This window comes from Pogoniulus pusillus, chromosome 5 (genome assembly GCF_015220805.1).
Source record: "Pogoniulus pusillus isolate bPogPus1 chromosome 5, bPogPus1.pri, whole genome shotgun sequence".
In the NCBI taxonomy this organism is placed as follows: Eukaryota; Metazoa; Chordata; class Aves; order Piciformes; family Lybiidae; genus Pogoniulus; species Pogoniulus pusillus.
Window position 1 is genome coordinate 11,910,005 of NC_087268.1, and position 18,262 is coordinate 11,928,266.

Below are 18,262 nucleotides of genomic sequence, written 5' to 3' on the forward strand. Positions count from 1 at the left end.
CATGTTCTCAACTCAGGCAGGAGCCAGGCTTCTAAGAGAAACCAGGACATGGCATGGACACCAAGGTCCACAGCATTAATTCCATAGGGCAACTTTGCTACCTCCTGTTGTTCACTTTTCTGATTTTTTCTCCCTGTTTCTCTCACTCTATCTGCCTCCTGCACTCCTTTGCCACTCCTATTCTTGTCTGTTTTTCTCTCTGTGTTTCTTCTCATGACAGGACCTTCTTTTTACTCCTTGCAATTCTTTTCCCTCATAAAATGTATGTCTGCCTGCTGATCCTTTAATGCTGGGTTTTTAAAATAAAACAAACTCACTTTGCAACCAGCAGAAAATTCCCTGATAAATAACCTTACAACATAGCCTCTAAGCCACATTTTCTTCTGTTTTTCACACGACTTTTGGCATAATCTCTCTTTGTTAACATTTCAGCCAACAGAACTCTTAGCAACTTTGCTTAATCTTCTAAGTCTTGTCACTTCTGCTTATCTCTTCTACTTAAGACCAAAAAAAATCCTATAATGTTTTTTCCCTGCAGACTTTCTCCTGCATGTCTCTCTCCCCACATGGGAATTATTCCTCTCAAGAAACAGATGACTTCAGCTCAGAAAAGCTGCTACCAGTGCTGCAAACAAGGAAGATTAGACCTAGAACTATTCTCCATAAATTACAGAGAATAAATAGCAGCTAAAAGGGGCAGTGACTTCAGGGTGTGCATGAATCACTTCATGGAAAAGTTAGAGACATCCTCAGCTTTGGCTTTCCCTTTTATTATGAATGTGTTGTGGGTTTATGGATTTTTGTTTGTGTGGGTTTTTTTTTGTATTGGTTTGCTCATTTTTTGTTTGTTTTTTGGGACCTCAATCTTTGCATATTTGTGGGTTTGCATGAGGCTGCATGTAATTGGCTTGTGTCTATGATTTTTTTTCACTAAAAGCATGCAATTTTTTTCTTCTATTTGTGGTTATGCACACCACACAAATAGTCTGCAGTAGGCATGGGCTGTGGATTTCAGGCTATATCATGGCACCACTATCAATTATGGGCAAGAGTCATCTTTAGGACTTAGCTGTACAAAGTCAGAATCAAGACTTCATGAGTACACACTGGAACACAGCTCAGCATGAAGAGAAATTTCTCTATGGTGAGGGTGCCAGAGCACTGAAACAGGCTGCCCAAAGAATCTATGGAGTCTCCTTCTCTGGAGACTGTCCAAACCCACCTGGATGCATTGATGCATTCCTGTATTGCCTGCCTTAGGTGATCCTGCTTTGGCAGAGGGTTTGGACATGGTGATCTTTTGAGGTCCCTTCCAACCCTTACCATTCTGTGATAGAAATCAGTCCTACCCCTTTGTCTCAAATGCTGATTTTGCTTCCACTATAGTCATATCTGTAATATATCACCAAGACAAGAATCAAACAAAAAGGTAAGAAACATTGTCAGTGAGCTGATGGACTTATAAAGAAGGATACTGGAAGATTAGATCTGTAGGGCAAGTAAGAGGTGAAATGCCAGTATGCACAGCAAGAAAGGCAGGACTGTATCTGAAACCAGTTCAGGAATCTTCATAAAATGTCATTAACCTGTGCAGCTCATGGCCATAAGGCATCAGTGAGATTAAAACAAATTATCTGTATACATGGCTTTAAGATTTCATAGTTACAGGAGAGCAAATAAGAGATTTCTAAGGCACATAAATTCTCCTTGCATGAAGGTGGAAGACCACCACTAAGATGAATCTCCCATGTAGCCAAGCTATGCTGTAACTGCCTTCAGCAGGACGTCTTGCTTGTTTGAACTCATGAGCTGACTCTGGGTGGGAACTCATCAGGCTGCAGGTCCAGTGTGTGTGTCCAGTGTCATCCCGTTGGCTTGCAAGAGTGCATCTCACTTTGTGCACAATGACGATAATAAGGTAAAAGATGACCAGAATAGCTGCGGTGTGGAATTTTATTGCTGGTAACTTCTTTGTCAGGGCAGAGAAGAAAATGATTAACACAAGCTTCCTTTTGTGGAATCAGTTACACAACTCAGTTCTCAGGCCCTGTTTTTTTTTTTTTTCTATAAAATACAGTGTAGTGTAGACATGTGAAAAAGCAATCAAGGAATACCCCAGGTCATCACTGAGGGTTAGAGATTGGATGTTGCAGCAGCAGTTTCTGGGAGAGATGATTGTCTCTGTAAACCCTTAGCTTTACAGGCCCTGAATTATAAATTGCAGGCCCTTCAGTAGTGAAGGGAATGCATCTGCAGCTATGTGAAGTGTACTTTTTAATACACAAAGCCAGTGTGCCTAAAGAGGTGTGTAGTTGTCCTGTCTGCCTCTTTTGTAGTTGGTGAAGCTGTAAATGCCTGCATGGGCAGGGGTTTGTCCACCGTGGTCTCTGCTGCCTTCCTGCCATCCTAAAGATCTGAAACACTTCACATCTTTTCAGTAACTTAGGGAAGTGTGTGAATGCTGCACAACAGAAGAGAAGGGGTTGACTGGTTCTAAATACTTTTACTCCCTGGCCTGCTATGTGTGTTTGGAGGATGCTTTCTGGCAAAGTGGTGCACAGATCTTACAGAAAGAGTCAAGGAAAATCAGTGTTTATATTACAGGCTGTAACCTAGCAGAGGATGAGCAAGAAGGGAAGCAGTCATCCTGAGCCCCCTGCTCCTTACTTCCCTTGGAGAAGAAATGGTAGGCAGCTGTATATAGCAAGGATGTCAGTGCAACCACAGCTCTGGATCCTCAAGTGTACCTTGGAGTCTAACTTCCTGTTTTTCTAAACAAGCTGTTTCCTAAGCATGCTGAGGAGACCAAGACCATAGTTCTTCTGTGTCTCCAATACAGCAAGATCACTCTAGTTCTTCATTTCGTCTGTGTGTGTGTGTCTGTAAAAGGGAGTTTAATCATAATTTCTGTTCTTTAAAGGCATTTTGAGAACCTCAGGGAAGAGTGCCATGCAGAAGCAGCGCAGTTAACATATAAACTTCCAGATTATACACAGCTAGAGGTGACCAAAATGTCATAGAACTGGGACCACAGCAAGCATTGAGGCAAAGAATGGTCAGGGAAAGATAGGTTAAGTAGTACCTGGGTGTAATGGCTGAGCAGGAAGACATGGTAAGAGCAGAGATCACCCATAGTAATTAACTCCCAAGAAGCGCTCAAGGATCATCACAGATCTGGCACCCACACACTTTGGGCCAGACTCCTCACAGCTGTGAGATACAGGTACCCCTCCAAGGATGACATGATTTTCCATCCCCTTAAGTGGACAAATATGGAACTGGGTGTCACGTACCTGAGGCAAATGGCTGTACAGGAGATAATCTGTGGAGACGGCCAGATACCCCTGGACCCCGATGATGTCTGCATGAAGCCATCCCTCTTAAAGAAACTGACCTAGTGTGCCCCTTCCACATATGCACACACACTGGGAGCACTGCTGTTGGGCAGAGACCCCAACAATCTTCCAACGATCAGGGAATTTGTTAATGACCTGAGGCAGTATGAAGACAGTGTCTCCAGAAAGGCCCTGATCTCAGCTGTGGAAACCCTTACCCAGGAGATGAATGAGCTGAAGGCCTCTGTCTCTGAACTGCAGAAGGCAGAGGATGATTACTCTTCACCTTCTAAATGGGTACAGGTCTCAGCTGCCAGGAACACACACCACCGTACCCTCCCTCCTCCCTGTAGGAGACCAGTCCAAAGCAGGCAGGGAGAACACTGTGTGAACACGGGGAAAACATGGACAAATGGCATGGCCAGCCCACCTCAGCTCTATGGGCCAGAGTGAGGGAACTGCAGGGGACAAACACAGGGAATAACTCCTCCAGAAGAGGAGTTGCTCTAGTGTCCCACAGGCAACCCACAGGCCCATGGGGTGGTCAGGCCAGTAACTCAGGTCCGTGTGCCTCCTGTGGTCACAGTGCCCAGCATTAGAAGTGCTCTGTCTCCAGCCAGGCGGAGGCCAGGGATAACAGAGTATATTGGGATGTGTTTGTGAAATGGCCTGGCACTTCTGAAGCCAAGAAGTATCGAGCTTTGGTAGACACCGGTGCCCAATGCACTCTGATACCCTCCAGCCATAGGGAGACAGAAAATATTACCATTTCAGGAGTCACAGGAGGGTCACAAGAATTGAATGTGCTGCAGGCTGAGATAAGCCTCACTGGGAATGTGTGGGAGAAGCACACCATAGTGACTGGCCCTGATGCACCTTGCATCCTGGGGATTGACTTTCTGCAGGAAAGGTGTTTTAAAGACCTGAAAGGGAACAAGTGGGCATTTGGCATAGCAGCTGTAGAGACTGCAGACAAAGAGCAGCTGTCTATCATGCCTGGCTTGTCAGATGATCCTTCTGTGCTTGGTACCCACAAGGTGGAGGATGTTAAGTTACTCATTGCTTCTCGTGTAGTTCATCACAGACAATATCGCACCAACAGAGACTCCCTGCTACCCATACAGCAGCTGATTCACCACGTGGAGCAGCAGCTTGTCATCAGCAAGAGCCACTCACCCTTCAACAGCCTGACATGGCCAGTGCAGAAGGAGAATGGGGAATGGAGATTGACTGTGGACTTCAGAGGCCTGAACAAAGTGACTCCTCCAATCAGTGCAGCCATGCCTGATATGTTTAAGCTCCAGTATGAATTGGAGTTGAAGGAGGCCAAATGGTATGCTACAATTGACATTGCTAATGCTTTCTTCTCCATCCCCATTGCAGAGGAACGTAGGTCTCAGTTTGCCTTCACCTGGAGAGGAGTCCAGTACCACTGGAACAGACTGCCTCAAGGGTGGAAGCACAGCCCTACAATCTGCCATAGCATCATCCAGACCACACTGGAGAAGGGTCGAGCTCCTAAACACCTGCAATTCATTGACGACATCATTGTATGGGGTGAGACAGCAGAGGAGGTCTTCGAGAAGGGTGAGAAGATCATTAATATCCTGTTGTATGCTGGTTTTGCCATTAAGAGGAGCAAAGTGAAAGGGCCTGCCAGAGAAATTCAGTTCCTGGGAGTTCGATGGCAGGATAGCCGATGCCACATCCCCATGGTTGTGTTGAATAAAGTGGCCACTATGGTGGAACCCACTAACCAGAAGGAGACACAATCCTTCCTGAGGTTTTGGAAGATGCACATTCCCGGGTACAGTCAAATTGTGAAACCCCTCTTTGACGTCACAAGAAAGAAAAATAACTTTGGGTGGGGACCTGAGCAGCAGGTGGCATTTGACCAGATCAAACGAGAGGTGGTCCATGCCATGGCCTTGGGACCAGTTCGAACCGGCCCAGAGATTAAGAACATTCTCTACACAGTAGCCGGTGAGAATGGTCCTAGCTGGAGCCTATGGCAGAAAGCTCTTGATGAGACACGAGGCTGCCCACTGGGGTTCTGGAGCAAGGCGTACAAAGGCTCAGAGGCCAATTATACCCCCCCACAGAGAAGAAAATCCTAGCTGCCTATGAGGGAGTTAGAGATGCCTCTGAAGTGACTGGGACGGAGTCACCACTCCTTTTAGCTCCAAGGCTTCCAGTCCTGACTTGGATGTTTAAAGAGAAGGGTTCAACTCCGCACCATGTCACAGATGCCACTTGGAGTAAGTGGATGGCTCTGATAACTCAGAGAGCTCGGACGGGGACCCTCAAGCGCCCTGGCATTGTGAAAGTCATCACACACTGGCCAGAGGGCACTGACTTTGGAAAGCCAGGAGAAGAGAAGACAGTGACCCATGCTGAGGAAGCCCCCCCCATACAGTGACCTTCCTGAGGAGGAAAAGGCATACGCTCTGTTCACAGATGGATCCTGCTGCCTGGTGGGCAGCAAGTGGGGATGGAAGGCTGCTGTCTGGAACCCTACACGCAGAGTTGCAGAGGCAAGAGATGCAGAAGGCAAATCCATACAATATGCCAAGGTAAAAGCCATCCAGCTGGCCCTGGACATTGCAGAACAAGAACAGTGGCTAGCGCTCTACATCTACACGGACTCATGGATGGTAGCAAATGCCTTATGGGGGTGGCTGGAGGAATGGAAGTGAAATGACTGGCAGAGAAAAGGGAAGCCTATTTGGGCTGCTGACCTCTGGCAAGACATTTCTGCATGCCTGGACAAGCTACCAGTTAAAATCAGACACATCAGTGCTCGCGTCCCCAAGAACAGAGCCAATGAAGAACAACAGCGCAACCACCAAGCTGACTTGGCTGCCTACATCTCCCAAATAGACCTGGACTGGAAACACAAAGGTGAACTGTTCTCTTTGTTTCACCACGTGGCCATCACCCATGAGGCAGACAAGGCCAACACCATCACTATTGGGTTGTATTTATACATTTCGTATTTGCTATTTTCCCTTCCCTGACCTTTTGTAACTTCCCTACCTCAGATACTTTTTTAAGTTATTGTTAAACTTTTCTTTTTAACTTCCAAGTCGAGTGAGATTGATTTATTTGGGTGTGCTTACTTCTCTCTCTGTCTAATCCCATTGTATTGGGAAAGAAGGAGAAGAGGGAAGGGCACTTTATAAAATTGTTATTGGTTCTATCAAATTTATTGGAGTCTCTGGAAATTTTAACTAGAACTGGCACACAAGCATATCAGAGAAGAGAGTAGCAGAGGCAGCTATGAAATGCAGAAATGAGCAGATGTTCAATCAGTGATGAATGCTGTGTTTGTTCAGAAATTTTATTGCCAATTAATAAATAGGAGGTAAAAACAGATACTAAAACTTTTTTCCCTGTTATGTGCAGGAGTGGCTATGATTCCACCTAGTTGGCCTTAGACGCTTGCTTCAACAGGCTCATCTGTCTTTGGTGGCCTGTCTTTGAGCTATTTCCTTCATAGCCTGCTGTGCCTGTTTGTGGTCAGGTTTTACACAGATCCGGACACCTCCTCTGGTGATAAACCTATAGGAAGAGAGCAAGCAAACCACTTCAATTTCCAAACCCAAGTGTATTCTTGTTCTTGTTTGTACAGTGTGTGAGCAGCAACACAGTAAACCCATATGAAATGCCAGAGTTTGTAGTTGGACTAACAGCAGCTAGCAACATTAGTTCTCTGTTCATGGCATAGCTGTGTAAGTCATGTACATGGTTATGTGCAACCGACATTTCCCAGGTCTCTGATGCCCAAATCTCTCCGTTCAGGCCCTCAGGTGCCAGGTGACTGCTTCATGGAGGAGCTGGAAGGGTGGCCTGAGCTAGCCACATTTAGTGAGCTGGGCCATGACAATGTCCTTTCCCTTTTCAATGGCAGTGTGTTTGCATAGCCAAGTGTGAGGGTGAACTGTGAGCTGGATACTTACATGATAGCCTCTATTGGGCCTCGTATATTCTCATAGCTGACAAGGTTTTTGATGTGCAGTCGCTTTGCTGTTAGACTTTCACAGCTATATTTGCGCATGGATTGACTTGCAATGCTCCCTAGAAGGGGAAGAACAGATAAATGACAAAGGCAGTTGATACCACAGTCATACTTAGCTGTAATTACTGACTATAGTATGAATTCCAGAAGATTCCCACTTGTGGTTAGAATGTGTCTTGTAATGTACCATGCAGGTCCTAGAAGAGAGATAGTATTGTGTGTGATGCATCCTACCATTGCTAGAGTGTTATTGCTATTTCAGTGAAGATACTCATCTTCATCTATTTTGATGAACTCTTGTATAGTCATTGTGCCTCTAGGGAGTGGCTGCTTCCATAGAAGAGAAGGTGTTTAATATAATTCATAATTAGGTCTGTACCACCTGCAAATCATGTTCATATGGACTAACGCTTGGAACAGGCACCTTTACTGGGTGGATTTCCAAATGCCATCTGCATGTGGATCAATAACTCCTTCTGCTGCCCAAGCGAAGGAAAGCAAGGCTACTTGTCTCATAGTGGACATCCACAATCAGCAACAACAACAGAAAAGCAAACTGCTGAAAGAAAGGGAGATTTATCTGCAGGAAGTGCTTGTATACAATTGCTAGAAGTCAGCTTTCCTAGGCAATAGTGCTGCTTAATGCTCACTTTTCTCCAACTTTATCATACACTTCAGAGAAGTGCACTGGGGATCACCAAAGAGTGATATCCATGTGAAACTTTTTGGGCAGTATTTGCCTTACATGAGGATGACTAAAAATGGGACCTTATTTAAGTGAGATGGTCTGTTAAAACACATGTCCAAGTGCCATGTCTACATGTTTCTTAACACCTCCAAGGATGATTGCTCCACCACCATCCAGGGCATCCTGTTCCAAAGTCAAAAACCACTTCTCACCGGTTTCTGATTGTTTCCCATTCATCAGAGATGAGTTTGAGAAGTGATGAGAGGGACAAATTTATTATTCTTGTAGCATGAGGTTTCTTCTGAAAGAATTTTTGCAGAAACTGGCTTAAGAGAAGTCTGGGCTGTTCAGGTACAGCTTGCAAAGTATAAATCCTGCTTCTCGTAATCTCGTTAGCTGTGAGGTTTCCTTTGTTTGAAACAGTTGGAATAGTTGAGGCAGAGACCTGTCAGCCTCTGGAGGAGCTGTTTCATAGCCAGTGCATGGGTGCTGGCAGAGCTGCTAATTCTTGAGATTTTGTTTGCCTGAAGGGATTTTTTTCTGACCTTGCTTTAGTCTTGAGTAGCATAATGGATTTTTTTTTTTTTTTTGATGATTCATTCAAAATATGTATCTTACTGGCTCACTCAGACTAATTGTCAAAATATGACACCAAAGAACTCAAAGATAGTCAAGCTAGTTTTCAATCATTCCCCTTTCTAATCCTTTTTTTCAGTCCCTTCAGGCTTGGTGGTATCCATGGCAAATTCTACAGCCAGGAGAATGACATTACAAACTGGCAGCCTGTGATCCATAGCCATATGTCGCTGCAATGAACAGTAGTAGCTTTAATCAGACTATAAGAACATAGTATGGTCTTGCTGTAGGGGCAGTAGGTCAACATACTCAGTGTGTAGCTACATAATCATGCAAAGGCTTAGCAGGTCTCAGTTTGGTTTTGGTGTGGTTTTGCAAAGATGCCTTTTCTGTGTGTTTCTCTTTGCATATTTTTGTGGGTTTGCATACAGAGCATTTTCTGTGATTTTTATGTGCTCCTTTGCATGAATCTGATTGTATACAAGAAGACTTTTGAATGTGTATTCACATTTTCCAAGACACACATAGCTGCCGGTGTTGCACTCCTAGAGTAACAATTGTAACACCAATGTGGCTAGATAATTGTTCTCCAGATGATCTTTATTGCCATGACACAGTGACTTGTGTGCTAATTTGGAAGAGGCATGCATGGATAGCTTTGTTAAAATTGGTACATGTGGAAGGTACAGATTGACTTATGGTTATGTGTGAGATACAGATAGGTTAAACTTATATAAACAACCTGTTCAGTCAGCCTTCTGTGGCCAGCAGATCGTATCTTGTGCAGCTGCATGTGGAGGGCTATTCACTGCCTTAGTTCCTGCCTCCGGGATGGACTCAAGGACACATTGCAGCACGGATTGCTTATTGTTTATCAATTCATGTGCTCTGTTACCAAGGAATCCGTCCGCAATTCCCACTTTTTCTTTTTGAGCAGCCCAGGCTTGATCTGCAATTTTACACAGGCTTGTTCAATACAGGAGTAAATAATACAGCTACAAACTATCTGAGGGGTGGTTGTGGCCAGGAGGAGGTTGCTCTCTTCTCTCAGGTGGCCAGCACCAGAATGAGAGGACACAGCCTCAGGCTGAGCCAAGGGAGATTTAGGCTGGAGGTGAGGAGAAAGTTCTTCACTGAGAGAGTCATTGGATACTGGAATGGGCTGCCCGGGGAGGTGGTGGAGTCGCCGTCCCTGCAGCTGTTCAAGGCAAGATTGGATGTGGCACTTGGTGCCATGGTCTAGCCTTGAGCTCTGTGGTAAAGGGTTGGACTTGATGATCTGTGAGGTCTCTTCCAACCCTGATAATACTGTGATACTGTGATACTAAAATCAGAAAGATAATGAACCTGTTAGAGCTTTTGCTAGAAGCAGTAATTTAGCAAGCTAACAATCCAAGTTTATCTAACAACCCCAAAGCCTTTCCTGCTGCTACCTCTAGTGCTAAGAAAGCAACAGTAAGTCATTTGTTCAAAAGACCAAAAGATGCAGATAAACATCACAGTCACAGGAGAATGCATGTACGCCGTGTTTTCATTGGGTTCTGGGCAGTAATCGATGTTGTAGAATCATAAATGCATCTAGTTGTCCAATATTCTTTCTCAGACTCCCATTGTTCTGGATTCACTCTATAATTTTCAGGAATCTTGACATTTTCACTGCGCTCTTTGCTATGATCTGCGTCTGTTGTCTGGTGTGCGTAAGAGTTACTAATTTCTGAATATGATACAAAATATATGCCCTTTATGTTGCTTTTAGGCTTTCTATTCGGCCTAATTCCCACAATTCCTTTATTTGTTTTAAAAATGAAGGCAATGTTTCTCATCTTTTTGCAGAGCCCTTGCAAAAACATAACAAGCACATCACCATCTTTGCCAATAAGTGGTTTTGGCCCTTTTAAAAGAGGCTGAACTGGTCTCTGGTTTGCAGTTGCCCATTCATTAAAACAGAACTGCTGGAAGCTTGTGAAAATACCTAAATTTGTTAAGCATGATCAAAATCTATGGCCTATACACACACAACCATTATGCCAGTACTCCTTTCAAGTTCTTGCCACAATCTGCCATCTGAGTGAGACTTCTACTCACTGACCAAGCAGGCCAGTCATAACAAGCTGGTATCCATTAAAAGCCTGTGGACAAATGAACAAACAAATGCACAAACAGATACAAAACCCAAATAAAACCACATTGATTCCCTAGGCTGACAAATCCATTGGCCTTATCTAGCATGACATTCTCTGTATGATGTGACTAGAGAAATTTCATGTTTTTCTTCTTCTCTCCCTCTTTCTTCCCTCTCTGCCCATTCTCTCTCTTTCTCCCCCTTTTTTTGTGTGTGTGTTTTTACATGATCCTAGTGCTATCTCTACAGAAAAACCTAAGGAAAAAAAATATCCTACATTATCCCTATATCCTGAAATCCTATAACTTTCATATTATGAACTCTTAGCCTTAACTGTGTTATCTATGAACTGAAAAATCTATCAACTGAAGGAAATTTGAGAAAAAGCAAAGAAAATTCAAGAAAGATGGTATCCTTAGAATCAGCACAGAAGAAATAAGCATTAACCTATACATTCACAAAGCAATTTCTTACCATTCTGTTTTTATAACCTATTCTGTTATAATAGCTACCAATTACTTAACACACTCTATGGGAATTACATAAGTCTTCTTATAATTACGCTGCTAAAATTATGCCAAAACTCTAGTACAATTAATAACCATTGAACATCTTATGCAGTAAACTCTTAAACTCTAAAATATATTACAATCAAAGGCTATCACAATTCAGGACTCTCTCCTTTAAGAACCAAGCTCTGCTCACCTCCTTGCATTAAGGTGAAAGCCAAGCATTAATTGACAAGGCATCAGATGAAACCTTCCATGAAGCTGCCTTTCTTGCAAATTCCATCTTATGAATCATCCCTGGCTGAAAATGAACCCTGCTAATCAGACCTCTGGTACAGTGTGGAGCAAATCCTGTCTTCCTCTTGAGTTATTAACTTACCTTGCACTGTGTGCATGGTGAACATGCCAAGCCAGAAAATGACCAGGAGAGCTGCAATGTGGAGTTTCATTGCTGGTGGCTCCTTTGTCAAGGCAGTGAAGAAAGTGGCTGTTGTCAGCCCTCTTTTGCAGAGTTTATATATTGTCATTTGGTGGTCAGTTCTTGTGTTCCCTTTTGAGGTATCATGGTGGGGGCTGATGCTAAGTGGAAAAAATTGAGTGGTGGTAATTTTTCTGATGTCAGAGAACCACCTCCTCCCCCCCCCCAGTTCTTCACTAAGCCCCTCTTTGGAGGCTTTTCCTGCTCAAACCCCATTGTGGTTGCACTTGCCTTAGTCTCGCATGTGTGATGCTTATTTCAAGCTGCAAAAAGTGAGAGCTCTTTTCTGTGGTGGAAACCTTTAATACTTGTTCCTGTCCTTTTACACCTCCATTTAGAGAGCTGTAGCTAAGCTGCACCACAGAAGCACAGAGTAACATTGAGAGCTACCTCTTTGGCCAGTGGACTGCTTAAATGGGGAAGTGGGAACGAAAGGATGATGGAAACAGGAACACCTTGGCTTTTTCCATAGTGACCAGAGAGTTTGGCCACTTTCACACATAGCTTTAGAAGGATTATTAAGCATTTCCTAGGCATGGTGGAACTTGGCAAAGCTCTTCTGTTTTCTCTCTGCTTTGATATGGCCAAAGCTGCTATCACTGTGTGCTGGGAGGAGGAAGAGTGAACATAGTTTTAAACAGAGGGGCAATCCTCAAGCCCTTCTGCCAGCCTGGCACAACTGATATCCAACAGTTTCAAAGAGGAGTAAGAGTTTATAATTGATTTTTTTTTTCACATTGTGGTGTTTCTAATGTAAACAGTACAGAAAGTGACAGCAAAGAAAGTAACCATGCAACCAGAGAGGCATGACATTAATCTGTCAACTTGTTCTGACTGTACCTCAGTCGAAAGTGTCCTTCTGTGCAGCCTGTGCTAGTGTTATTGCCCAGTTCTAGGTGTCCTTTCTACGTTGCAGTAAGGTGATCTGAGGTGCTAGCCAGATGACCTTAAGGTCTCTTCCAACCTTAGCGATTCTATGGCTGTAGTCTTGCACCTAGAGATATTTTTCAAGCGAGCTATGAACCTCGAGGCCATACACGAAGCAGCATCTGATCTGGCATCATCATCCAGAGCCTCTGAGCAGAAATCTGTCTGAGGTTGTAAGACAGAGGGATAGAACAGCTGTCAGTGCAAAGTGCTGAGCAAGTGTCCATTCATGGAGTCTGAAGCTTCCCCTGCTCTTACCTCCAGGCTATGCCTCTGCTGCTTACTTCCATTTTTCCAATTTGTTGGTAACTTCGAGGTAATTTTTTTCCCATAGGGAAAGACAGTATGTGGAAATCAATTCCCTAAGATTCCTCAGGAAAATGAAGATTGAGCTAACAACTGAGCTCAGATACTTGACTCTTAGGCTGTAATGGCTGGTTTGTAAGCTCTGGAAGGTTCTCGAGCTCTTGCAGGTAGAGAACAAGCTGCTGGGTTTGCTTGAATATATGCATAGTCCTTGTTTCTTATGCTTTGATTCTTTCGTCTTGCACACACCATGCAGCCCAGGGGGAAGCAATGACAAAAGCAGATGGTAAGCAGATGTAAGATACTTGCTGGCTTACTTGAGTGCCTGTTAAACACATTTGCAACACTAATGAAGTTTGCAGTGCCATGGAAGGCAAACCAAAGCTCCTAAAGGAGGCATGATGCCATACAGGGGAGTGTGCTGACCTCAGCAACACTACTGAGAAATCTGTATTAATTTTGTGTCTAGGCACTGAGGCAGACAGCTGTTTTGCTGATCCTTGTCTGAAATCACTCACAGAATCATAGAATCATCGAATGGTAGGGTTTGGAAGGGAGCTCTGGAGATCATCTAACTCAAACACCCCTGCCAAAGCAGGATCTGCTAGGGCAGGCCACATGGAATGCACCCAGATGGGTCTTGAAAGTCTCCAGAGAAGGAGACTCCACAACCCTTCTGGACAGCCTATTCCACCCTCAGAGCAAAGGAGTTTTTTCTCAAGTTGAAGCCGAACTTCCTGTGCTCCAGTTTGTATCCATTGCCCCTTGTTCTATCACAGGACACGTCTGAAAAGAGCCTGGCCCCATCTTCTCGACACTCACCTCTCTGACATTTGACAGCATTAATTAGACCTCCTCTCAGTCCTCTTTTCTCCAGACTAAACATCCCCAGGTCTCATTATATGTGTTCTCCCCAGGTCTCATTATGTATATTGTAATCTTTTTGGTACTTGTCAGCCTTGAGATGCAAGATAGCAAATTTTCTGTCATGGCTGAGAGTTTCCTCCCCACGAGGAGAGGAGATGCTCCCCACTTCTCACTGCTATGGTACATGTACGTATGTACATGCTGTCTGCCGCTTTGAGAGGAAGACTCACCAGCTGTGTTGACCACAGACCAGCTCAGAAAAAGTCCTGACCACAGAGGCTTCTGCAGGTGGAATTTTCATCCCTGAGGTGCCATTAGATCTCCTGTTGCTTCTTCAGTTTCCTACCATTCTTAAAGTGGGCTGGAAAAATTGCCCTGTGGCAGATTCTTCCCCTCTGAACTTCTCATTTGTTGTGGCCTCCTGGGCTGTTGTTCTGTGTAGCTGGCATATGCCCAGTGAAGTGTGTGTTCTATGGTTTGTTGTCCCACTGCCCTGTCTGTGGTAATCTTGGTACTCTCTGATATTCTCATGTTGCATGAGGCTCATTTTGTGCTCTAACACCAGCGTGTTCTCTCTCTCTGCTGTGCCAAAAGCTTAGTGCAAGATGATCAGATGCACAGTGTTTCTGGTTTTCTTGCTGGTAAGGCATCATAAAAGGACAGCTCAATTAGTGCCCAAAGTACTTCCCCTGTTACTGCACGTCTTGCTCTAGGTAGGCTGAATGCTAATGATTCCTGTCTTGGGGCTCGACTGCCTTTTTGGTGGCTCACTCATCTCAGGCTGCTTTCAGAGCATTCTGAAGTAAAATAGTCCTGTTCAGCTTATGGTCCATCCACAGATGAAATGAGCAGTGTGCTTATAGTGTTTGTGCTAGTTTGAAGCAAGCTAGAATGTTTTGGTAAAATAACTAGATAACAGGCAGTGAAATGAAAACAATTGATGTCAACTTCTCTCACAGTTACGCTGAGAACTCTGGGAAGAAGAAAGACTTTTTCTCCATTTTGTTTCTCACTCTTGCTTTTGCCTTAGACCTGGTCACATCTCATTAACCCTGCTCCTACTAACCTTGCTCCCTAACCTCTTGGCTGCACCTCTATTCTTCCTGAGAACTGGGGTAAGGTTGAGAGAGAGGAGGTGTTGGGGTGGTTTGAGAGCCCCTCCTGGGGACTCAGGTCTCTGGGAGGGGAGTTGTGCTTTTGTATTGTTTATCCTTTGCATATTTCTGTATATAATTGTATATAACTGTATATATTGTAAATAGCTGCTTGTAAATTCTGCTAGCTGTAAATAAATTGCTTCATCTATATTCCCAGGGTCCCTCTGAGTTAGCTGGGGCAAATTCAAAAGTGTGGGAGGGGCGGGGTAACCCCCAAACCATCACACAGTGTTCTCTAATAGTTTGTTGACTCTGAGCAGTGGATTAAGATGACCACCTTGCAGCAGTGCTTCCTAGTCCTCTGGCTACATGTACAATGCTATGTGTCCCTTCTCTCCACATCATGTTTAACACATACAGTCTTTCCTGAGAGAAAGTGGGTCCAGTACACTGGATGTTGTGGCTATGGATGTGTAGATATATATCAGTTTTTAATCTTTGAAGCCCGCTCATGTGCAGGAAAGCACAGGCTCTGAGTTAGTCTCCTAGGCTTCCCTGCAATGTGAAGAGGGGCTGGGACACACAACCTTGGGAGAGTACAGCAATAGAAAGCTCCTGTTGAAGGGAAAGAAATATGCAGTGAGCAGAATGTTAGGTCTAACATCAGAGTTTATTTCCCAGAGTAAAGCATTTGAAGTATTGCATTCGGCCAAGACCTTCACAAACATGTAAATTCTATGCACTTCTAGAAATGAGAGTCTTTGGTGAATATTCCACAGCCCCTGGAACCTCAAGATGGACCAGCAGGTGACCACCACTTCTGAAGACTAGATCAGGGCATTCGGTGACTTTAAGGGGGGACTTAGGAACCTCACTTTAGGCACACCTATGTCTCAGACAATCATTTTTGGGATGGGAGATGTCACCTTCAGGACATACAAGTCTATCTCTTCTATCTATAAACCCAGTCTATGCATGTACCTTTTGCCAGGCATAGAATCATAAAACTATAAAACTGTTTTGGTTGGAAGAGATGGTTCAGGTTAGTGAGCTCAACCTTCAACCTAAGACCACCCTGGTTATTAAATCACACTCCAAAGTATCATGTCCTCACATTTCTTGAACACCTTCGGGGATGGTGACTTCACCACTTCCCTGGGCAGCCTGTTCCAAAGCCTGACCACACTTTCTGATGCTTTGCTAGTATGCATCCTAAATCTCCCCTGGTACAATGCTAAGTGAGCCAGGTTGGGTGAGATGAGTCTGACCCTAATGTGTTTTGGTTTTGCATTGCTTTGTCACTTTTGCTCTGCATATTCCATGCTGATCTCATAGGTACCTGAAATGGCAATTTACACTCAGTCTTTCTTATTCACATTGTACTGGAGTAGAAACAAACCCATACTTGGTGCTCACATCTCAGCTGAGAGGTGAGGACCTTTCATCTAATTTGATCACTTAAATCATATTTTTAATAACTACTCTGTTTTGTGGTAGTTTTGGCAGAACTCCTCCTTTACAAATGTAACCTTATTAACAGTTGTTTCTCTTAATCAGACTAGAGTTGCTGCTTGTAGACCATCTGTTTCCGCTATCATACTGCCAGCTTTTCCCTGCTTCTGCTAGCATGCTCCTCCTTTGATGCATCATGTGCTCTTCAACAAGTTATTTGTGTCAACATCTTGAAGCATACAGATATGTAAAATGAGACTCTGAATGATTTGATTTGAAAGGGAACCAAAGATATACAGGTTCCTCCCCTCTCTCCAGTCAACTTCAGCCAGCTGTATGTGGGCATGCAGCTGCTTTGCTGGTGTTTTAAGATGATGCAACATGAATGTGTCATTCTGTGTGTGACAGAGGTCTTTGATCTCTCATTCAGTGCTGGTTTCTTTTGATTTTTTTTTTCTTAAGTGAGCAGTTACCCAAGAGTTTACCAGAGGAAGACTCTGTTCCTCATCTTTGTAATCTTAGTCTGGTCTTCTGGTTCTTTGTGAGATGCACACCAGGAAGCTGAGTAAATACCAGACAGTGCTACTGCTGCAGAGGAGCACAGAAGTGACTATAGCTTAATTCTGTAAAGGTGTGTAAATATGGTCTGTGCTGAAACAGGAATGAAATACCTTTGGGAATTTGCAGAATAGTCTCAGTCCATCCTATTGCTTTTTTGCTTCCTTATTGTGTTCTCTTTGTTCTTTACTTTTCTTTGTTCTCTTCCTCAACTCCCATGTAAATCAGAGAATGCAGACTTTGTCTAGCACTTCTTCCTGTTGTTGTGGAGGGGAATTCTGCCGCCTGTACCGATTGTGGCGGAGGGGAGAAATTAATTGGTGTGAAATAATATAATATTAAAAATATATTTATTAAATTCAATATTCTGAACTCTCACCACCCTCAACCACTGTAATTTAATATTAAAAGGATTCTACATGGCCATGGAAACATTCTAGGATTAATACCACACTATAACTAATTAATAACTAGCATACATTCAAACTATAAACAGAGAGAGGAGTTTTTCCCTGCAGCAAATACTGTTTGGGGTCTATGTACTATTTGCCCAGCAGAGTGGGCTGAAAACTCTTTCTACTCTATTGCAGAGTGTCATGGAGGGGTATTCTGCTGCCTATGCCGGTTTTGGCAGAGGGGAGAAATTAATTGGGGTGAGATAATATTATATAAAAATATATATTTATTAAACTCAATATTCTGGACTCTCGCCACCCCCAACCACTGTATATTAATATTAATAATATTTGTTTACACAGTTATGAAAATATTCTAAGATAAATTATGTACAGAAACTTGTTAATTAACTAGCAAATATTCAAACTATAAACAGAGAGAGAAGTTTTCCCCATGGCAAACACCGTTTGGGGTTTATATGCTATTTGCCCAGCAGAGCAGGCTGAAATTGATTCTGCTCTATGGCAGAGGCAACTTATATTGCAGAGGTATTAAAGCTTTTACTCACAACTCTTATTAATCAATAATCACCCTCTGGGGCTATGTCACAGCCTATGCCAGTGTCCAAACTTCAGGGGATCTCTGCCCTTGGACTTTGAGGCTGGAATCCCCCTGGCTTGTTGGGAAAGGGTGGTCTCTGACCTTGTTCTCCTGGTGAAGATGCAATCTCTGCCTTTGTGCTGCTGGCTTCATCTGGATGCTTCTGTCCAGGAATTCTGAGCTGGCTGGATCTCAGATATAGGAGGATAATATTGTGCTGTCTCTGGCACGGTTCTTCACGCGGCTAGCAGGCCAATCGTGTGTGTGCAGACAATCCAGAGTCTGCTTCCTGGTTATCTCAGTGGCAGTGGTGCTTACCAGGCAGTGATAGGC

At 43.8% G+C, this 18,262-nt stretch overlaps 1 protein-coding gene across 1 annotated transcript; it reads right to left on the reverse strand.

The window, feature by feature from the left end:
• Positions 1–6,790: 6,790 nt before the first annotated feature.
• LOC135175651 (lymphotactin-like) lies at positions 6,791–11,775 on the reverse strand. Its single transcript, XM_064143989.1, has 3 exons — positions 11,628–11,775; positions 7,295–7,412; positions 6,791–6,896 (listed from the first exon to the last, which is right to left on the reverse strand). The coding sequence occupies exons 1-3, from the start codon at positions 11,773–11,775 to the stop codon at positions 6,791–6,793; spliced, it is 372 nt and encodes a 123-aa protein (XP_064000059.1).
• Between the last annotated feature and the right edge of the window lie 6,487 nt (positions 11,776–18,262).